The sequence below is a fragment of the Musca vetustissima genome, unplaced genomic scaffold (genome assembly GCF_032173495.1).
Source record: "Musca vetustissima isolate MV318-11 ecotype Yass unplaced genomic scaffold, APGP_CSIRO_Mvet_v1 utg11625, whole genome shotgun sequence".
Classification (NCBI taxonomy): domain Eukaryota; kingdom Metazoa; phylum Arthropoda; class Insecta; order Diptera; family Muscidae; genus Musca; species Musca vetustissima.
Genome location: NW_026885638.1, coordinates 637,944 through 662,032, shown reverse-complemented (window position 1 = coordinate 662,032; position 24,089 = coordinate 637,944). Strand labels below are relative to the sequence as shown.

Sequence of the window (24,089 nt, the reverse complement as noted above, 5' to 3'; positions counted from 1 at the left end):
ATTTTGCATATTTTTGCATATTTTGCATATCGACAATGCATATTTTGTATATTTTTTGCATATATTTATCGCATATCGACCTAGCATACCGTGTATATATTTTGCATATTTTGCATATGTTTGCATATTTTGCATATATTTTGCATATTTCTGCATATTTTGCATATTTTGCATATGATTGCATATTTTGCATATTTTTGCATATTTTGCATATGTTTGCATATTTTGCATATATTTTGCATATGTTTGCATATTTTGCATATATTTTGAATATATTTTGAATATTTTTGCATATTTTGCATATTTTTGCATATTTTAGCATATTTTTGCATATTTTGCATATTTTTGCATATTTTGCATATTATTGCATATTTTTCATATTTTGCATATTTTTGCATATTTAGCATATCGACAATGCATATTTTGTATATTTTTTGCATATATTTATCGCATATCGACCTAGCATACCGTGCATATTTTTTGCATATTTTTGCATATTTTTTGCATATTTTGCATATTTTTTGCATATTTTGCATATTTTTTGCATATATATTTTTTGCATATATTTTGCATATTTTTTGCATATATTTTGCATATTTTTTGCATATTTTTGACATGACCCCAAATATCGATCAATTAAAGCATGAAACGCCTAAATACAAAATTTGAGTCCAATCGGATAAAGCATAAAAAATATGCAAAAATCCGAGGTCTAGTTATATGTTCATCACAGATTAAACAATCCTACTTTTTTATTTTAATCAGTTTTATATCACAAAATAAGACACATTTAATGTTTTCATTGTAGAATTAGTTTTATTTCATAATGGATAAAAATAAACCTGGGAAATCGTGTTTTACTTTTTTTTGTATTCAATCAATTCACATATTTTGTTTCTTCTTATAACAATTTTCAAAAGATTACAGTCTTTTTGGATTTCTTAATTTGTCTACTATTACCGACTTGTAAATATAAATATGTTTTTGTTTAACATAAAATTCCGAATGATCCCAAACATATATAAAATTTTGATTCTTCTTCTCTTTAATAATACATGTGGAAACAACCTTAGCAACTACTGACTTTTCATTTTATGCATTGGACCAATTGTACAATTTTGTAAGTAAAACACAATGAGTTCTTTTCTTCATGGACACAATGGGTGTGGTGATATGAGTGAGCATAAATGTTGTTTAAAAAATTGCTTTAGTTTCTTGCACTTCATATACACATAGATGTTGTCTTCAAAATAAAATAAAAAAAAAAAAACAACTAACTATTGGATTATACAAATTCTAGGCTACACAGAGTCCATACTTAATTTAAGATGATTTTTTTCTCTACTAAACTAATATTTACAAAATGAAATGAATGAACTTTCCCTAATGGACACATGTGTGCGTCCATCTTTTACAATAATAAATACATTATTATGCTAGTAGTCAATGGAAGGTGCCAGCCAGAGAGTTCATGTATATATATGTCATTTACATATTCAAGGTAATTAACGACTAATGTGATGAGTTATGATTTTTAATGGATAGATTGAGAATTCAGATTAAAAATGTGTATATGTAATGAAGGAAGTGAATCTAATATTTATAATTTAATAATAATAGTAATAAAAACAACTAATACTAAATTGTTTTTGTTTTCCTTTCCGCACTACAAAATAAAACAAAATACATAGCAAGAAATTTCAATTGATAACAATTTTAAAATAATAATAAAAAAAATACTTAAATAATTTTAGGATAAAATTGAAAATTGAGATAAATTAGTTTTTTTAGAGATATTATTTGAAGTGATTATCGGCGTTGTAGCGCATTATCGTCGTTTTTGTCTTGCCGTGATTGTAGGAACATCCTGTACCTCAGTGAAATAGGATGTGGTACATTTTACATGCAAACGTTATTCGCTGTTTCTATCTCACATATTGCGGGAGATAGAGATTCTGCAGTTCGTCGTGAACAGGAAAATAAATCTCTAAACGTTGCAGGCTAAATTAAAACTTAACTTATAATGAAGAGTAGTAATGATTGTTTTTGTATTCTATGTTCATCAGTCTGTAGCAGCATCAATTCAAACATACTTTTGTAATGACTTCAATGGCAGTATGATTGAAAATGACAAAACTCATAAAAAATGGTTTTAATTTTGGTTGTTGCAGCATTGCGCGCTTGAGATAAAATTTATGAAATTTCATCAATATCGACAGGGGCATGATTTGGCACAGCTTGATGGCCATCTGTAAGTAAAAAAGAAAGAAGTGTTTTTATTTACATATTGTAAAGGACAGAAAAATATTGTTATTTTCAAAACATAATAAAGCTCGTTAGGAAATAAACAAACACATACAAAAATAAAAATGTGTAACGAAAAAAGACAAATTTAGTTAGGAAAAGTTGTTATATAGGTATTTAAAGTACATATTTCTTTAATCGCTACATTATGTGGTATTCTTTTATGCAATGGAAAATTAAGGGTCTTTTGTTACGAACCAAAACTTTCGATTTCTTAAATTTATTCAACAAGGATATTCGTTAATACATGTGGAAATCAAAGAACGAAAAATCTATTAAAATACTGGGCAATATTACCATATGTGAAATAGTGATTTTACTTAAAAGACAAAAGTCATTTGAAAGCTTTGCTATAAAACATACAAATAAAATAAATAAAACAACTTGCTATCAAACGATTAACATTATCACACGATATCGGATTTAACCCTTGTTCAACTCGTCCATCTTAATCCGTTTCTAACAACCCTAGGTCTTCTTTTGTTTGAAAGATCGTGATTTTATGGATAATTTATTTTATATTTTAATTTTTATAATTTATTTTTATTTCCAATAACTTAGAAGTTTGATTTTTTTGTTTATTTAGCAATAACTATACTTTAAGATATTTGACTAAACAAAATATAATTTTTACCTACAAAATAATTTCCCCTTCGTACAGATTAATATTTGTTTACATTGCAATATATAAGACTATTTTAAACATAATAGTTGAAACAAAACTTCTTTCCAAATTTAGTTATATACAACTGATGCATAAAAGTTGTTTAAATTAATTTTAATATTAAGCATTATTGTCCAAAGCCTAGGCATTATTATAAAAATCCAAAAATGGTATTAACAATGCAGAGCAGTAAAAGTGGCAAGTAAGTGGGCAGAATTGTTAGTTGAATTAAACCAAAAAGGGAATCAAAAAAACAACAAACATGAAAAAACTCAAAACCCACCTAAAATTTTGGAAATATTCTAAATATAATTTTGTTGTTTTTTTAAATGTCGATATTTTTGGAACAATTTGAATCGTCTGTATCATCATTCTTATTGCAGTCCGTAAAGTCTGTGAGTTCGAAAACTAAAGAGGAAATATTTACTAATAAGTGGTGATAAATAAAAAATATTTTGTTGACGAAATAATAAAATAGAAAATACAGAAAAAATCATAACGAAATAGTACACAAAGACATTTTCACTTAAAAACAAATATGAAGTATAGTTAAAATGTATAACAATTATTTTTTTTATAAAGCTTAAAGCAACAATCGCAATTTTTATTGTCAGAGTGAAATTTCATGATGATTCTGTTTTTATTTTAGTTCAGTTTGTGTTATTAAAATTAGAACTTACCACGAATAGCTTGACTAGCTTTACGTTTATCACTAATAATAAAGGCAGCCGTTATTAAAAAGAATATACCACCCAACACTTCCACGAAGCAGGTTGAGAATAATGCATACTGTAGAGCTTCAAATTTGGTTAGATCGGTGTCCTATAAAGAAATGATGAAGTAAGAATTATTGTAGAAAATGAATTCATTGCATTTGTTTATATATATATATATATATATATTTATATACCTCGTTGTGATTAAAGCCTGAGATTATTGGTACAGAGGTTGTAGTTGTTGTTGGCACTGTTGTGCTTGTACTCGGCATTAGTGCGTTTGTTGCGTTTGCTATTGTTGAATTTACAGTCTCAACCACTGTTAGAGATAGGCTTTCCAGGCCACCACTGCTAACAAATTCTGAAACTCTGTGGACATTTGTGCGTAAATGTTTCTTAATAGCTTCTGATAGCTGAAATGGCAAAAAAAAATAAATAAAAATAAATAAATAATATGAAAAGAAAATATGATGGTGGATCTAAATTATAAAACAATAATTTTCCTATAAATATTAAAAAAAAATAATTGAATATTTCAAGATTTTACCCAATAATAATTCCGTGACATTTCCTCATTTCATGTAACTTGGAAAATCAACGGAAATATTTCTTTGTACTTGTAGTGGACGCTTGAAACTATACAATACTTATATATATAATAACTACTTACCACTCCAACTAGGTAGGGACTACCGGCATCACCTAAAGCATGTGATATCAATATTTGGAATGCTTCAGCTGTTGATCTGCGTGTTGGAACAACGACATACTGTAAAAAAAAATATATTTTTATTCTTAATTATATAAAATATTGATATTTTACAATATTCACGAATATATACTACAAACTACTGTGCAACAACCACCAATGTGAAATTTAATTAACAGAAAGCTTTAGAACATTATCGAATACATGCACCAAATAACCAACAACAAATAAAAGTCTAAACGTTAGTAACAAAAGTGAACAAAAGATGGAGCCACTCGAGCACGAAACAACAGAATCTGTTCCCACACTACACCACCACAAAAAGCAGACAGTGACGTGTGAGAACAATTTAAAACAGTACAGTTTCTAAAACGCCAACACCAGAACAATCTTCATGGACGAAAAAGTACTGTACATTAATATATTAACTACAGCATAAATGTACTGCATATTTTCAGGCTTCATTGTATTGTTTATGAATTGCCAATTGCTGTTGTTTTCTTTTGCTCTTGCTTTTCTTTTTTTCCACCGAGTTAAAAAATAAAAAAAAAAAAAAACAAAAACGCTTCTAATGAATGTGATACTTAATGTACGAACATTATGTCCTTTCCATGTAAGTGTTGTTTAAATCGTGGGTATTTTTTTGTTCAATTTTACTGTTATAAAATTGTAAAGGAGGTGCAGACACAAAATGGTGTTGGTTTGTTATTTAAAAGTTGTGATGAAAAGTGTTTATGGAAAATAAATAATGAATTTAAAAACGAATATAAAGAATATATCTTTAATAATATAAAGAATAATTTTGAAATTTTACAACAATTTTGTAAACAATAACTAATAACGGAGTGGCGTTATATTAAAAGAGAATAATGGACGACCTATCTGAGAGATATTCCTAATGTAAAATGAGAACATTTTTTTTTTGTTCTGTTGAATAGAAATAATTTTTTTGAAGAACGTTTTTAAATGTTTAAAGTTTATGCTCATCAAGGCGATATTCTTAAAAAACAATTATGCCTTTACCCAATAGAAAGTTATTTTTTATTTGTACAGAAATTTACTATTGTTACGAAAAAACGTTGCTTTGTCTAAACTAGGAAGTGTGCAAATGACTGTGTTGGTCCACATATCTAAATGAGATATCATATCACCTTTCTCCATACCTACGCACCCATTACTACCATAGTGCGCTACTCTAAAACATATTTTTTAAAATTTACTAAAAGACAATTTTTTTTGAATATATAATATATATATAATATAAAAGTACTTCAGTGAATTCACTGCCATGTTGATAACGGTTATCAACAAAATATGTAGGGAGATAAAATTGCAGACCATGTTAAATAATTTCATGTCTACATAACACATTAAATAATTATAATTATTTATATAAACAATAAGAGACGACGAGGTAAAATTGTCGTCTGTGGAGAAGGAAAGAAAAAAAAACGAACGAATTGTGATGATGCCAGTCAGATCATATACGTCATAAAAATTAGCACCTACTTGTTTGGATGTCAGAGATAAAGAAGCAACGAAAAAAAAAACACAAAAACAAAAATTAATCTATAATATAAAAATAGACACAAAAACAACATCTAACCTATAGAAATGATTAGTTCTACAACAAATTGCTGACGTAAAGTAATCACAACAAATTGTGGAATTTTGTAAATCTAATTATTGAAAGGTACAAATTACTTTAATATAGGAATTGCCGATGTCGTTTAGAAAAGGAAGTTCCACACAAGACCTATAAATATTTATAGGGTTGTTATGGGTATTTTCAAAACTTTTAATATTCCATACAAAAAGTTATATGAAAAGGGGAGTGTGTAAAATAAATTCTTCTCCTTTACTACGTAATGAACATGGGGGGTAAAAATGAAATTGGTAATTTATTCCTGATAAATGCCTGCATAATGTATCATCATTTAGATATCATTATGTTTTATTCTGTAAGTGTCATTTTTTGTGGGATGAGTCCAGCCGGCAAATTGCCATTTCTTTTTCGTCCCCAAACAAAATAAACAACTCATACAATGGGGGGTGTTCCACCCATCTACTAACAATTTTATTACACTCCCCTCCCCACCTTTCACGCGGCGAAACAATATTGCGCTGAAACCTGTTTGTTTGACAAAATCCTGGGGGAGTAATTGTAAACCACTTTTACAAAATAGAACATTTTTATAAATAGTCAAATATAAAAGGGGGTGTGTTCTATGCTTAAATAATGCAAAAATTCTAAATACTACAACACAACAGTATGGGTCAGGCCTTTTTGTATATGGGGACAGGGGCAGGTGGCCCAAAAACAAGAGGCATAAATGATTTTATATTTCATTTGAAAAAGAGGTTTGTTTGCAATGTGTGTGTGTGTGTGGGCGCTATGACGTAGCATATATGTGTGTATATTGTGAATAATATTCACAACTACAATAATGGCGTTAACCATCTTATTGGGAGGGTGTGTAAAAGCTTTTGTGTGCAACAATATTCTGTTTGCCACCGTGTAGAAGTGTTTTGTGTGTGTGGTTTGTACGATTGAAAATAAAAACGAGTGTAGTATTTATGTGGCAATATGTGCAGTAATATAAGTGAGGTAAAAAAAGGAAATTAGTCAAAAATAAAATTACCAACACCAGAGCAAACACAATTCAAGAACTTTTAAAATAATCGAACACGGAGAACGTGAATAACTAATAATTCCCATGGGAATAATCATTTTGTTGCTTTAAAATATATGTGAATAAACAATATTTCAAATTCGATTCCCAAAAAAGTTTACTTTTGAATTGTGTTTGTTGTTAGATTATTAGACTTGTGTGAAAATTAAAAAAAAAAAAAAAAACAATAATATTATCTAAATTGTAATTATTCACTAGAAATTAAGAAGATAACAATTCTCAATTTTCCAATTACAATAACAATATATATGTTAATTATAACAGTAAATATTAAAACAAAAAATAATAAAAATTAAACAACATTTACATGAATATTTTATACAATGTTCGCAAAAGAAGAAGGGGGATACGAATAGAGAAATATCTTACCAGCAAAATATCAGCAACAATTGCCCAATTCATATTCAATGACAGTTGGCCGAAAAATATTAGAATATATGTAGCAACAGTATTGTCAGAGACAATTATCATGGCTCCCGTCATTAGGGGCACACTCAATATTAATCCAAAGGCGCAGATCAAGGGATCGGCAGTGGGGAAACTTTTAGCCAATTTGGTGGACAAAAATGAACCTAAAGGTACACCTATAATTCCGGCAATCATTGTTATGGCACCAAATTTGAAAGATACGCTGTTGTTTTGTTATGTTTTTGTACGAACAACATTACAATGCAAAGTGTAAGAAAAAAGAATAAGAAACGATTTAATATAATTTAGAAATTTGTCAAAATATTTTAAGAAGAAAATCCGTTAAAGAAAAAAACTTTGTTTAGCGTTCGTACAAGTGGGTTATTCTGAAGATGGTTCTGATGGAGACGTTGTTCTCGTTGACGAGGTGGTTGCATTATAGCTGTTACAAATTCTTAATAATCTATAATGAAATTCAAATAAAAAGTTATCTTACCAACAGTATATCTGCCACAATGGACCAGCATAGATTCAGTGCCAATTGAGCTCCAAATATAAATAGAAAACACCATGTAGCACTGGTTCGCGACAAATACAATGCTAAATAAACCATTGGAGCTGAGCTTAGTAAACCAGCCGCACAAATATACGGATCACAATTCTCGACTTGATGTCTAAAGCGCGTTGCCATTATAGAACCCAAGGGTACACCAATTAGGCCAGCAATCATAGTTATCATTCCAAACTTGTACGATACGCTAATTACATAGTTATATAGTGTTATGTTTGTATGGGTGTGTGTGTTGAGTATATACAACAATATATAATTCATTTTATGTTCGTGTTTTCGAAAATACTTACTCATTCTGAATTAGATTTTCATTGCCAGGCTGCATTTTCAAGCCAAGATAAATGAATTTTGGTCCCCACCAAGCCAGAGCTCCGGCCACAAAGGCAACACATGTGAAACCAGCGGTGGACAGCATAAATGAACGATTCTTAACCAAATATTTGATGTCTTCAGTATATGTGGTTGTTGAGAGATTGTGAGAACCCTCACTTTCACCACGTTCAGGATCTTTAATGAGCAAAATTAAAGCGACAGCAGCAATACCCAATATGGGTGTGACACGTAGCGCCCAGCGCCAATTTCCAGCCAAGTGAGCTGTTTCAGATCCAACAATGTAACTGTAAAAAGGGAAAAGATGGGATACATATTATTTTATAATTATAATTATTTTATAATGAAATTTGTAAGAAATATTCTATTTTTTATACAAAATTTCGAATTTTGGACATTTTTTTTAAATCCATTTAATAAAAATGTGGACAATCAAACCCACTGTATATTCAATCCTAATTCAGTCTAATTAATAACATAAACAATTTGAAATGCAAAATTTAATTTTTTGTTTGTTTTTGGTTTAGCACAACAATACTTTTGCTATAATTCCTGAAATCTTTCTGCATCATCTATAATAGACGCATTATATGAGAAATGCCAGCCGTCCGCCCAGTTTTCATTTAATATAAACAAATGTTTTTCAATTGGAAATTATTCGGGTGAAAAGGTTGAAAAACAGTAACTAATTTAAATAAACTAAAAAAATCAGTAAGTAAATAACTGTACACAGCCCGATGATAAAAATTCAATTGATTTTTTATGATAATTTAATTATCCAGACAAATATCAATTAGAGCAACCTTAATTTGACATTTGGAGAAAAAAATAAAGACACGCACGCACACAATGAGTTTCATAATTTGTACATAAGGGTCAATTGTTAGATTGACAAATAATGTATTTTTATCTCAATATGTTATTATGGTGGCGATGGTGGTGTATCGACAATAGTCCAATTTTGTAAATTGAACGCTTTCCAAATGAAAACACGCGATATTTTAACATATTCTTCTTATATTTAAATTTAGCGATCATTATTTGTTATTGAACTCTGAGAGGAAAACAACAATTCTTTCATTTGAATTTCAATTGACATTTAAAGCTAGTTGTCAAGAGATAAAATTTCAGTATGTACATTGTGGGATTTTTTCATTTGTTTTTTGCTGAACTTGAACTTGATGAAATTTTGCCAAATAAAAATGGCAATAAATCAAAGCAAGTAAATATACAACAATTTGTATATACATACATACAGACATAGGTGTATTTGTGTATAAATAACACTGCATAACTTACCCAAAACCAGAACCAACTGGTATGGCAAAATAAAAAACGGCCAGCATTTTCGAACGTAAATCATGTACAAATAGATCTGATATTATTGTCGGGGCTATGGTACTGTAAGATGCCTCGCCAATGCCCACCAAGGCACGGAATGTCATAAACCAGCCGGAACCTGTCATAAATGAGCCCAGCAGCGTTGTTGTGGACCATAATAGAACGCCAATAGCCATTATCCAACGTCTCGAATATCGATCACCCAAATAACCAAATATTGGCGCACACACCATATAGGATAGCACAAAAACAGTTTGTAACAGGCCTGCATCATCGTCAGGCATTTGAAAATCTTTTTGTATATCCTCCAGGACACCTGTAATGAAAATAAAAAAATATTAATTATTTTATATTTATATGCGGGATTTGGAATTTTAACTAGTATATGAATGAACTCAATGTTTTACTTTTTGTTTTGGAACTTTACCAACAATTACACATGCACAAATATAAGATTATATTTAGAATAAACAAAATCTACGCCATTCTTTAAAATCGTTGTATACACACATATATATATATATATATATATATATTTGAGTCCAAATTCTTAACACATATATATATATATATATATATTTGAGTCCAAATTCTTAACCTTGACTGAAGCAATAACACAACAATTCACAATTTCCCGTAGCCAAATAGAATATTTTAACTTGTTAATTGTAATTGTCAACAATATATATCATATATCAAATCTAATATCTAATGTATCTAATCGCCAAGCCTTTTTTGTTTGAGTATATGAAAATTTTTGTTTATATTTAAATGAACAATTTAAATCGTATTTTGAATCTCCATAAGATTTACATTTCACAATTGTGTATCTGAAATATAGAATTGTAAAAAATATATATCTTTATGACAAATCATTTACATAATATGTAAATGATTTGATTATGATGATTATGATGCTCGCATTTGTATATAGAAAATCAAGTAAACATAAATTAAATTAAGTGAGAAAGCATTTCAGCATTTTCAATTCAATTTTTATAAATTTGTAACAATTGCAAATTCGAAAGACTACTTGACCCGAATAGAATAACATGGAAATACTAAATAAATATGCAAAAATTTATGAATATTGAAAAAAAGACGTTTAATAATCGATGTCAATGTGTGTCTGAACAATAATGTCAGAATTCAAGGAAGCAGATTTGAAGGACCAATATTTTCCATTGCATATATTTTGTAATTTCTAACGAATTTTTATATGGCGCTTACTTTTTGTTTTTTATTTCAAATATATTATTATGTAAGAACTGATTAGAGCAAAATTCTTGCTTGCGTGCTTGAATAATGTATATTTCCGCAGTCATCTTGTATTTCATTAAAAACTAGCATTTTACAACAAATTGGAATATATAGTGTTGGGTGTATATTGTAGTCGAACATGACACTTAGCTGTCAATAAAATTTTCGTAAAATTGAAAGCCTACTTGGACATTAAAACGTGCATATTAACTAAAATGCAGCTATGGCGAATACGCACGTAGAATACCACATATTTGCGAATTATTTAAAAAATCCCAACATTTATAACCTTCAGTAATTATAAGTCGTCATTCAAAGGAAATAAACAGAACAGTTGCCCCTCAAACATGTAGGTAAAATTAAAAAAAAATAAAATGAATAAATAAAGCAAAGCAAAAAAACGCACATCTAATTTGGCCAAAATATACTGAAACCCCCCATTGGCAACTACCACTACTATATCTATCTCTTTGTATGTCTATGTTAAACATTGCAAAGTATGAGGTGATGGACTAGCCAAATTGATAGTAAGGAGGAAAAGCGAAAACATAAAACACAATATGAGAATTTGTATTTATTTTTTGTTTGGCTAAAAAGAGGTTTCGCCACCATCATCACACCACCATCAGAAAACGAGAACAGCAGTCAAGCAACAAGTTGAAGCTTCGTACTGTTGTTTTTGTTGTTGTTGGTTTTGTATTTTATATTCAGTGGATATTTATAAAAGTGTTCCTATTTTGCATTAGCACGCCAAGGGGTGGTGGTGACATCAATGCAATCATTAGTACAAAGTAGGCGGGACGAGGAGGCAAACGAATTATTAACAGATGATCCATCGACTATGACGTGCCCGCTCTGCTGACAAACTAGTTAAGCGGGGTGGTCGCCGCTATAAAACAGAGAGTACCAAAAGACAAGGTGAATAAGTTTTTTTTGCAAAGAGTTGATTCATTCTTGGGTATTTATTATTTATTTTGGTTAGTGAGCGTTTCTGGTGCCGCAGTACCTACTACCAACAAGCCATTTAGCTGCAAAACAACAATAATTCAGCCAGCCAGCTAGCTATAGCCTGCAATTGAATATGATGTGGGCTTCTTTTGCTTTTCAATGAAAACATTTTATCGTACGATATTTTTTTAGCCAATCAGAGCTCGATGCGATTGCTAAAAATGACGTAACGATACCACACAAACAACCGAACGATGAAGCGTCGTACGTAAACGCGAATGTACATGTTTACGTAGCCAATATTAACACCAAATGTCAGTAGAAAGCCGAAATGGTAAAATAAAATTTTGAATTGTATACAAAAACGCCAGCAAACAACAACAAAACTATCAACAACTCGTTCGCTGCTAAGCACAGCGCCACTCATTCGCATACTTGGCTGGCGATATCTGCTGGCAGACTTGCGATAAACTTTGCACAGTTTGCCGGCACAGTTTGTAAAACGAATGAGAAGAACGCGAAAGCGAATATGACGCTAAAGCAAAAACAATGAACATGCGATATATAAAATAATAAACAAAACGTGGCTGTCTGGTTGTGGCATTGGGCGAAGGCTTGGCACTCGCATGGCTACGTCAAAATGTATATGTATGTCTGATATTGCCAACGTTGCAAAATATTCCAACAAGAAAAGATTCACATTTGCCTAAGTCCCATACCAAGTGTGTAGCAAAACAAAAGAGAAACATAGTGAGAGAGAGAGAGAGAGAAAAAATGCACACATTTGAAGTGAGTATCGACAAAATGCATAAATATTTTTGTTTGCATTTTCACAAAAAAGAAAGATCGAGATATTCCATAAAAGCTGCAAAATAGATGCTACTAATGAATGCGCTAGAGAGATTATTGCGCCTCCAATAATACCACCTTGGACTTCAGACGTTCATTCGTACGTTTCCTATAATCAGATGAGCTGCTAACAAAACCAGTTACCAAGTCATGCGATTTTGTTCCGTTGCGATAGCCGCCACCATCGCAACCAACGAACGAACCAGACTTAGTGACAGACATAAAAGCAATATAATTGCAAATCAAGAAGAACAAAAATGAAAAGTTCCTTAAAAACCAGTCTTTAGTCACTGGCGATTATAAAGTTTAATAAAAAAAGCCGGTTGAAATATTTGGCACATTGTAGAAAATGGAGAATAAAACGAAAACGCCAAAGCGAAAAGTAGAAAAAAATATAGAATCATCTGAGATTGTGCGGAATGTTGAAAACCAGCAACAGCAATACAGCACTGACTGTTTTTGTTTTTATATCTAGAACGTTCAGAAAAATGTATATCTTTATACATCGGTTGTTAATAGTTTCTGTTTCTAAGCGATTTCTTGTTTTTGTGTTTTTTCTCTTTTTGGCAATTTATTAGAAAGTGAAGCGATATAGTTAACCAAATAAATAAACGTAGGCTTGTATATCTTATCATCATGATATCCGATTAAAAACCAAAATTCTGATTGTAATTACATTTATGAATTGTTATTATTGTCATAGATAACAATTGGGAAAAATCTGTTTTTCTGATTGTATATGAATCCAAATAATATTGGAATTGTATTTTTTGAAGGATACTAAATATATACAGTGGCGTGCAGAAACGGGTACATGTTTACATTATGGAAAAAAAATAAAACTAAAAAAGCTAATTAAAAAAAATTGTGCAAAGTTTTGAACAAAAAGTAATAAATAACTAATAATAATAAATCATGAAGAAATATTTAATAACCACTGAAGAGGACATTCGGGTCTTGAGTGAAAGAAGCTTTTCTAACTTGGAAATTGCAAAGGGACTTCAATTGTGCCAATCAGTGGTCATATGGGTACAAAAACGATGTCCCGTTATTCCCAAACCTCAAATTAGAGGTCGTACACCGTTTATATGTTGTGTGGGCCCACGTCTGTCTAATGATGAGGGAAATGTAATTTGATAAGTTTTATCACCAAAATATCCTTCGTAAGTACTCGCCAAACATGTTAGCCATTGAACGGCGTGAAGAGCCCTTCCCGATATTGCATATAGCAACTGTAAAAAAAAAAAAAAAACTAAAAACCTGTATTATAGGACAAATTTTGAAAATCAGAATAAGGACTTTTCAACTAGACCAATCGTTGAGCTGTGGTCAACTGGAAACGTGTGATGAAGTCCGACGAAACCAAATTCCACCGTTTTCAATCCGACGATAAACATTATTGGTGATGGAAATTAATTCAAAGGCCCAATGTGAAGCACGAATGAGGAATTGCCATGGTATGGATAGGCTTTAACATGTGGGTCCTGGAGCGATGTAAAAAAATTGACAATATAATAATGAAAGAAGTCTATTGAGAGCATTGTAGAGTCATATCAACTAGTCTTGGTAGAGAGGATAAGTAATTATTATCTTGTTAATAATTACTATCAAAGACACCTCGTCCAAATTCGTGATTGAATATCTTCGTGAGCAAAATTTTCAATTAACGCAGTGGTCAGCACAAAGTTTCGACACAAATCCGAAGGATAATTTGGGACCAATCTTAAAGAAAGAGGTGGAACAATACCAATCAGCAACTAATAATTCAGACGAAATTTGGCAGCGATTCTGATGTAATTGGAAGAATATTTCAAATAAAATTGTACTAAAACTGATAGAACGTATGCCAAATTGCATAAATTACGCAATAAAAATATAAAACTACGGTATAAGTAATAAAAATGTTCTGCAAATTTGTTCAAACGTGCAAAAGTGAGTACATTGGAGTTGATTTAATTTTCTTTATTTTCTTTTCTTCATTTTTAACTTTAAGTATTTTTGTTAAGTACGAAATACGTTATAAAATAAATCCAACATTTTTAAATTTGCTTATTATCTTTAATTATTATGTCGTAAAAGTTGTCTTCGTTTCTGCTCGTCACTGTAAATCATATAAATATATATAATTTGGATTTTAATCAAATTATACACGAGTTTCCTATATTTGGTATCAAGAAAAAAGTAAACTTTTGAAACCATTTTTCTGAATGAGAATATTATTTCTATGTGCTAAATTACCAAACGATTTGTTGTATGCAAAATATTCTTTCTGAATGTAATTAAAATTCGGTTTTCAAAGCTTTATATTGGCATATTATTCTGTGAGGGCATCATAAATTAATAAATAACATAAAAAGCCGATATACAGACAATATGATATATAATTGGTCTGTTATAGAGCGATGTGCACAAACTTTTATCTACACACTTTTTGCCCTTTTCGGTTATAAAAAAAGAACTTTTTATATACATATAATAAATAATATTCTAATGCCACAACACCGCAAAATGCAATGCCCTGTAGCAGCAATTGAAGATTTTTTTCTTCTAGTTTTTTGTTTTCCATTCACACACTTTTATAAAAATTGTATGCCACTGTTGTATAGGTATGCGGTTACAAAGCACACATCACTGCAATGGTAGACATAACTTCAAATGCCTATATGGGAGTACACAGCGAGCTGACACGAAATCGATAGAATCACTGATAGACTGGCGGACAGACAGACAGACAGACAAATCGATTGGGAACAAACTTTGAACGATTTTGAAATTGAGCATGTATGCATATGTATCATGTGTTTGTAGTATTGTATTATATTTTGTGGTAAATTGAAATTTGCCACACTACATTTTGTACCAAGAAGCAACAATAAAAAAATATACAACAACAAATGTCGTAAACTTTAAAATACAAAATAAATGCGGTCATTGGCTTAGAAAAACTTGAAAGAGAAATCTATGTATGCACAGAAAGGAAGTATTTTTTTAATATATAATATTAAATTAAAATTTGTTTGTGATGTTTAATAAATTAAAGACAAATAAATTATTAACACATTGTGGCATCTTAGACAAAAATATCAGGATATTTTTTTTTTCAATTATAATGCTGATAAGCTAACGAAGAAAATAATTGTTTATAAATCATTGCACTGCTAATTTATAGTGATAAGATTTTTATTATTTCGCTTATTTTGCATTGTCGGTTATGTTATGCTTTGTTTTAATACAAAATATTAACACGTGCACACTTTTGAATTACCTTTCTCTAGATCACTGACCCTTCACAATCATATTTATTACTTTGATTATTAAAACACATTGCTTCGTCACCTTACTTTTTATTTTCTTTCCATGTCTTTAAGGACTTTCTTTTAGTAGTTGATGTAAAGCTACAACATACTAAATTAAACAAAAATAAATAACCGTGAAGAAATCGGAAGCAAAAAACCAAAACTGAGAAACTAAGAGTAAAAGAGCAGTGACTGAGTGAGTGGTGCAGTAATTTTTCCTCAAAAATAAATAGAAAGTAATAGTCTATCCGGTCCGTCCGACAACAACATTTTCAATAGTCAATTTTCACATGCCAAACAAACCAAACAAACAGGCAAAATGGGTACACAACCAAAAATAGTTTCAAATAAAAATATAACTACCAAACATGGAGACAATAAAAAATTTAGGAAATATAATTACAATAACTGTTGCTAGCAACCTGAATCATTTTCTTTTGTTTTACATTCCACACAAAAACTGAGTTGCGTTCGCATATGAATGGATGATTTTATTTTGACCATTTGTTTTGCAAGATATTGCAATCTCTTTTTTCGTTTCCCAACTATTATTATTTGAATCGTAACAGTATGTTCCAGAAACTATTGTGGATGTAAAAACAATATTTAGGGCAAAACATTAAAAACACCCATTTTACCTCACACACAGATGCAATACTAAATCTTAATTTTTTATTTATTTTTTTTTTACAAAACAACTTTGAATTTTAACACTTTGAACAAAAATAAAAAATACTGAATGAATGAACAATTTATAGTAAATATATATTAGAACAAATTAGCACATACAATAAAAAAACTTTTAAGCTATAAAATGACAAGTTGAAGGACAAACGTCAACAACAAAATAGGTGTAAATTGTTGCGTGATGTTTAAACATTTTGAAATATCTAGAAGTATATATTTATTGAAATATTTGTCTATGAAATTGTAAATAATGACTAATTATTAACATTTTGAAATGACTAGAAATATATATCTATTCTTACAGCAATCAATATTTTTTGTATGTCCATTTGCAATATTTTTCATTGGAATTGTGCTTGATTCCTCTAATACATGTCCCTGACTATAATTAAAATACCTATTTTTATTACTTTAATTAATTCCTAAATCAGTTTTTTTAAATTTATTTTGCAATCACACATCATTTACTAATTGTTTATCAGAATGTAAACAAAATTTTTCATTCATTATATAGTAGTTCTGTTTTTATCTAAATCGGGAGAAGTGATAAGACGTTTCATGATTCATTCACTCATTCATAGAATTTCTACGTTATCTCAATTTGTAATTGGATGATTATAATTTATTTTCAATTTTTGTTTGTGACAAAAATGTAATGTCCGCTCGGGTACTTTTTTTCACAAATTGTAGCAATTTAATTGAAAAATAATATTTTTCACAAGACATTGATTTGAAAATAAGACTCAAGGGGATTGCGCAAAATATTAAAATATTTTATCTAAAAAATGCATGGCATTTTTAATTTAATTTGCATTTTTTTCTAGATATAATGGATTTCTTTAACGAAAAATATTTTTGGTTAGCTATTATTCATTGGGGTACTTTTAGTGTCATTGATGTAAGAGAAAATCTTTGAAAAAATGTAAAACATTTTCCAAACAAATTTTGGAATTTATTTTTCTAAATGAACATTTCCTTTAGATAAAATAACAAGTCATAAAATACGAGTATCTTGTACTATAACGAATTATTTATTAAATTTTTTAAATTATTAATTTATTAAATATTCATTCCTACAACATTTTCAGATATAAGGATTACATATTCCGAACTCGGTTAGTTGTTTTTTTAAATTTTATACCCTCTGATAGGATTCATCATTTAAAGAAAAGGTTCTACTGAAGCGAGAAGCATCTTCGAAGGGAACATTATATTAAATTGATGTAAGGAGAAGAAGAAACTTTTCAGAATTTATTACTTCTCCGCGCCGCTTTTTTTTACAAAATTGCCATTTCGAAAGATAAATAGCCAGAGAGTTTTTTTTTTAAATTTTTATATAGCATTTTACCGATACATGTAGTGAGGAAACGGCGAATATGGGGAAAACAGATATCTCTGTTGCAAAGTTTTGTTCGTGATTCACTTTTGAAAATGTGTCAATCACATGTTGTTGTGATGCAGGAAATAATCAGCAGGAAAACCGTACAGAAAATTTTATATCAACTGTAAATATTAAAACGGGCATTTAAAATTGAGTCAATATTATACATTACAAAATAATGATATCTGGCATTCAATTTAAAAACATTAAAAATGGCAAAATAAGAATTGCTGATATATTCTTCCTACAAAAAAGTTCAGGTGAATAACAATAAATTCGAATAAAAATTTGAATTTCGAGCATTTTCCTTAATACAATCTTCTTGGCTACTTATTTCTAAAAACATCTATATGAAATACCTATAATATGAAATACAGTAAAACCTAATACTATTGAAACTGCCACAATATTTCTATTAAGTATCACAGAAGGAAAATTCACTTAATTTTGTGTGGGAGAATTCACTGTATATCCATATATTTATTTCTTGGCATACTAAATATTTATCGTCATTTTTCACAACAGCCAAATATTATTTTGCGCCTTCTATTCTTCTTTTCGTTCAAAGTTCATAAAAATTCGTTTATTGGTGGTATATCATATAGAAACAAAAAATTAAATGAGATATATGCTTATGCACAATAGAAGAATAGTAAAAAAATACAAAGAAAATATGTTTCAAAACGGAAATAAATTATAATACAGACATGGCAATTTACGCTATCTAAAATCGCCTTAATTTTAGGAAATTTTAAATTTGTGACGCCGTTGTGCCACATTGACATTCTGAAATTTGTTAAGGTGAAAAAGAGCAATCCTCATATACGACTACTTGAATGCAAATTTAATTTTGGGAATATTTATTTTTTATTTGCGTAAATATCTGATTCATATTCACCACAAATGTAAATTAGAGCATTTACCTGTAGAAAATGACGTTATGGAATATTTGAGAATGTTTAATTATCGTAAACGATAAAATATCGTATGATTTTGATTTTTAATTGTTGTCGCTGTTTGGGTTATCTGAGAAATATATGGCTATGTAGAAATATACATACGTACACACCAAGCACATCGATTGGGGTTTTACATAATGTTTGTTTCTGACAACTAAGAAACTGGTATTATTTGCAGACTACGATTTTTTATCATGACCATCATTACACCCATGTCAAAGTTTGTTATTATTTGTTTTTTTTTTTTTTAATTTCAACCTTGACCCATATTAAAAGCATATTGAAGCAAACCTCTAGACAAATAGGCAAGCAAAATCTATAGTGTATATGCTAGTATGTGTATCCATGTTCATTTTGCCATATTTTTATGAATGGAATTATTATTGGCTAAAATATATATCAGAAGGAATGAAAAAGTATTTTTGGCAAATATTGTCGTCTGTTTCCATGTTTGTTTACTTTGTTATTGTTATTTTATTTATCATGTCTTGATACAGTTTTTTGTAGTGGCAGATTCCATCCATTCAACGTGTATTTCTTGGCCTTGAATCAAAAACAATTTTCTTATTGGATAAACGTGTTAGAAAGGTTCTTTGAAAAGATTACGAATACAATCGACACACTACAGAACCAGAAAGAGGAATGTATTTTACAAACTCGTGTGAGTTATACTGTTTTTTTTTTTGTTTTTTTTAATTTAGGGATATTTTAAACATAAAAAATATTTTTCCTCTTCTTACCAGCTATTGTAAAACGATCCATATAATTGATTACATTTGCAAAACATAGTACGGCCACTGTAAACAATTGGCTACGGGCAAAACAACGGTGAACACAAGGAGCACAATCAATGGTGGTACTATTTTGTCGTTGTCTTTGCCTTTCTGTGTCATCGACACTATCACTTTTGGACGGCATTGGCATTAGTTGTCGTTATAAACATTTAGTGTCAAAGGGTTTGTTGTGGCGAAAATGTATTTCAGAAAATTGTATTTATTTGTAATATGTATTTTCAATATTCAATTGAAAAAAATATACCTAAATGACGTTACAGAACATACATACATATGTATGTACATAATATTTGAAAATAACAAAATGTGTCATCATCACATGTGAGAGATAAATGCCATTCAACATTGACTCTACTTTTACATTTAAAAAACAAACAAAAAGTTACCAATCCACCAAACAGAAAATATCACGCCACTTTCAACTTTGTCTTTTTATTATTTTTTCTCATCAGATATACTTGCCGAATGTATGTACATATGTCCCATTCATCCATATACACATGGTAAGATAAATGTATAGTACTAATTAAATTCCATTATGACTGGTCAAAAACACAAAATACTCCCATGAGTCAGCTAAAGCATCATCCGACAAAACGGAAAATAACAAAACTCAAAAATATTTTCAATACTTTTTCAATCATATTGTGGGAAGAGGAGGAGAAAGCGCTTGTAAAAACAATTTTGATTCGGTTATTATTGTTTACCAAAACAATCCACCCTACTAGTAGCAAAACAAAACTGATGGCCTTATCAGGCAAATGTCTAACGGTTCGGCGGTAGCGGTATCGTCCCGCGATGACGTATAATCATGATTTTTCAAACCAGATTAAGTAGTCATATAGCAATAATCTAAGAGCATAATACAAATTTGAAATTGAAAAAAATACTACAACTTCTATGAATGAAATGCTGGTAGGCCAAGTAATGGCATTTTCGTTAGTGTGTTTGTACTCGTCTTGAATCCATAACAATCGCACATAAATTGCAAAATATTTTTGTGGGGAATTCTATGTCACGAGACTTTATACTTGGCGCAGACATTCTTTATTATAACTGGGCATATGGTATTAGCTTGCTAGCTGGCAAGCTGATAAGAGAACTGAGCAGCAGCAGTAAATACTGACGCAACGCTAATAGCAACTTGCTGATATAAGTGTTGGTGGCGATGGTGGCGTGATGTATAGATGATAGATTTGTCCAACAACTAAACTAAACTGAGGGGAATTGTGTTAACACATTCATTGGCAACATGTAATACAAATGATCAAATACCATTCAACTAACCACCAACTCGCCAGCATATGACTGACTGAGGCTTGTCCGGTGATTTTTGTCACTCTGATCGATTACTGTTAATTGGAATTTGATGAATTTTAAAGATTCTCCAATTTCATTTGGTGGAATTATTCGATTTAAAAACAAATATTAATAATAATAATGGGGAAAAACTAGAGATAAGACTGCGTAGGAATGGAAGATATGCCCCCACCCGAAAATCAATGACAAGTATGTAGGTAAGTTTGCAAAAATAAAATCAGCAACAACAGTACTACCGCCATTAATGGTGATAAGCACAACGAACTTATGACCATTTCAAGGTTAGACTTTATATTTGCTTATTTTTTTCAAAAACGAATGCTTGCCAATTTCAAGGTAGAGCACAGCAGAATCTGAAGCTGAAAACATAAACAAACAAAAAACATGTATAACAAAAAAAAAAAGAAGAAGATGAGCAAAAATTATAAATATTAAAAATGGAACTTAGAAACCAAAACAATGTCACAACTACAATGACATAGATATCTAACAATGTATTTTAATAGTATCAATGCAAAATTGTTTAAAATAAAAATTTAACAAATTATTTTTCGAATCCGTTATCTACACAATGCTGCACATTTTTAGAATTTATTTATATGTCTATACAAATGTGTTTCTAATGTAAATCTTATTACCAGTCGACCAAATATAATTGTTTTTAATTAAATTTTGTCGCCTGGTGTTATTAAGAATATAAAATATCAAATGCATTCACATTACTCCCACAAATAGAACGTGACAAAATTGTAGAATTGAATACTGTCATAAAATATTTCTCGCATCAATTACCACGTTTAGAATGACTAATACTCAAAATAGGTACATAGAGAGGAGTGCCTGAACGGAAGCTATTTCAAGATTCAGGAAATGTTTAGAAATTAAATTAAAAATACATTTTCTTCAACAAACACAATTTCAAAAAAAAAAAGAGACTTGGGACAGAATCTTATTTTGATCTTTGGGGAAGAATTATTATTTGTTAAATTTGTGTTGACATCTCTTAACCTTAATGAATGAACTTAAGAAACAAAAGGCAGCATCAAGCCAAATTTGTAATTAAATTTAATGCGGGTCACATATGTATGTGGTAGAAATTTTACTGGCGACTATCAACGTTGATTAAGCGCACGCGTTTGCATTTAGGGTTTTGTTGAAAATACTTCGAATTCTTCATGTAGAAAAATTAAATTAAAAAAGGCAAAACCAGACTTTATTTCTTTCATACAAATTATAAATAATTTATTTTACTAGATTTTATATTAATTTATGGTTTTTTAATAATATCTTAATAGTTTCCCATGTTATGTGATACCGATTTAAGAGCTTGTCTTAAATTGGGTATCATACTAAATTGTCTGTTAACAAGCGGTATGGTAGTTTTAGAGGTTCATTCCAAATGTACGCAAACACAATTCCTTCGACTCCTGACTTAGTCGTATATTATCAAACTATAAGGGGAGTACGGTGTAATTTAGAATGGCACGTTTCGATAATAATTATATACGAAAACCTTACGATTGGATTATAAAAGAGACAGTGGACTAGACAGATTTATGATTAAAAAACTAAATTTCCAATCGTAAATTGCAAATTGTTAATATATTTCTTCAAACCCATTGTTATAAATATACTGATTTGTTTATTAGTAGTAATCATGATGTAGATAAGAAAATCCCATTGAAAAAACAAAACAAATAAGGCAATCAGTGAGTTTATCAATAAGTACGCCAATTTAGTTGAATTTATATGATTTATATACTGATTTTGGGGCAAGAATCGTGTGACTTCAAATGACACCTCTTAAATGCCGAATATTTTAACTTCAAGAAAAATATATCTCATAAGACAATCCTAGGAATATTTTTAAATGAAAATATTCTACAGAAAAAAATATACTTCGGTATCGAATCTATATCATATAAACTTTATTATATATTACTTGAAAATAATATTTAGTTCAGATATACTTAAGTATTTTGAAAAGATTGAACGATTTTTCAAAACAATATCCGTTTTCAAATATAATTCTTACTTCCTTATGCAAAACAAGTCATGAAAAAACCATCAACAACAATTCTACAAAAGATTGAGAACAAAATTATATTTTCTACTTTTATACTAACACAAGAAGAATAACAATAACAACAACATCAGTGTTGCTATAAAACAGTTGAAATAGCTGTAGCGAGCTGTGTTGTGTTGGCAAAGAAGCAATGACTAATTTTATCCGTTATAAAATATCGGATGTTCATATGAAACAATCAGCTGCTTGCGCAATATTAAAGACTATTGAGGGGGTTTTATCATCAAACAACTTCTTCCTCTTCTTCTTACCTGCTATTGTAAAACGATCCATATAATTGATTAAATTTACAAAACATAGTACACCCACTGTAAACCATTGGCTACGGGTAACACAGCGGCGGGCACCAGGAGCACAATCAATGGTGGCACTATTTTGCCGCTGTCTCTGCCTTTCTGTGTCATCGACACTGTCACTATCGGACGGCGGCATTAGCTGTTGTGATGAATATGTGGAGGGTAGGGCACCAGCACCGGTCTGGTCGCCATCGTCAGCACTGCTGGTACTACGGGTCATGGCCGGATTGTCCATGGTGACTGTGGTTGTGGGTATCGGCTGATACGTTGGATACTGTGATTTGTTAGACATTCACGTGGAAGAGACCAGTTAAGCGGCGATTAAAGTTTATTTCCTTCAAAGTTCTTTTTTTTTTCTTGTTTTCTTTTGCTTTCCTTTCAAATAATTGCACGAATCGTCGCTGTATTTGCGAATATTGCGATCCAGCGAGTGTGTGTGCCTGTGTGAGAGTGCACAAAACAACACAATAATGCACA

At 30.1% G+C, this 24,089-nt stretch overlaps 1 protein-coding gene across 1 annotated transcript; it reads right to left on the bottom strand.

The window, feature by feature from the left end:
• Positions 1 to 1,991: 1,991 nt before the first annotated feature.
• On the bottom strand, positions 1,992 to 23,970 carry LOC133332852 (protein spinster). The gene is made up of 7 exons (XM_061541221.1): positions 23,568 to 23,970; positions 9,695 to 10,052; positions 8,356 to 8,682; positions 7,456 to 7,717; positions 4,313 to 4,453; positions 3,649 to 3,790; positions 1,992 to 2,249 (listed from the first exon to the last, which is right to left on the bottom strand). The coding sequence occupies exons 1-7, from the start codon at positions 23,902 to 23,904 to the stop codon at positions 2,194 to 2,196; spliced, it is 1,623 nt and encodes a 540-aa protein (XP_061397205.1). The 5' UTR covers positions 23,905 to 23,970; the 3' UTR covers positions 1,992 to 2,193.
• Positions 23,971 to 24,089: the final 119 nt, after the last annotated feature.

Bases quoted from the DNA above. Each gene is read 5' to 3' on its own strand.
- LOC133332852 (XM_061541221.1), bottom strand. From the start codon at position 23,904: ATGTCTAACAAATCACAGTATCCAACGTATCAGCCGATACCCACAACC. The intron at 7,718-8,355 runs GTAAGTATTTTC...ACAAAACAACAG, and splicing joins GAAAATCTAATTCAGAATGA to CGTATCTTTCAAATTTGGTG. The intron at 2,250-3,648 runs GTAAGTTCTAAT...TTTTACTTACAG, and splicing joins AGCTAGTCAAGCTATTCGTG to ATGGCCATCAAGCTGTGCCA.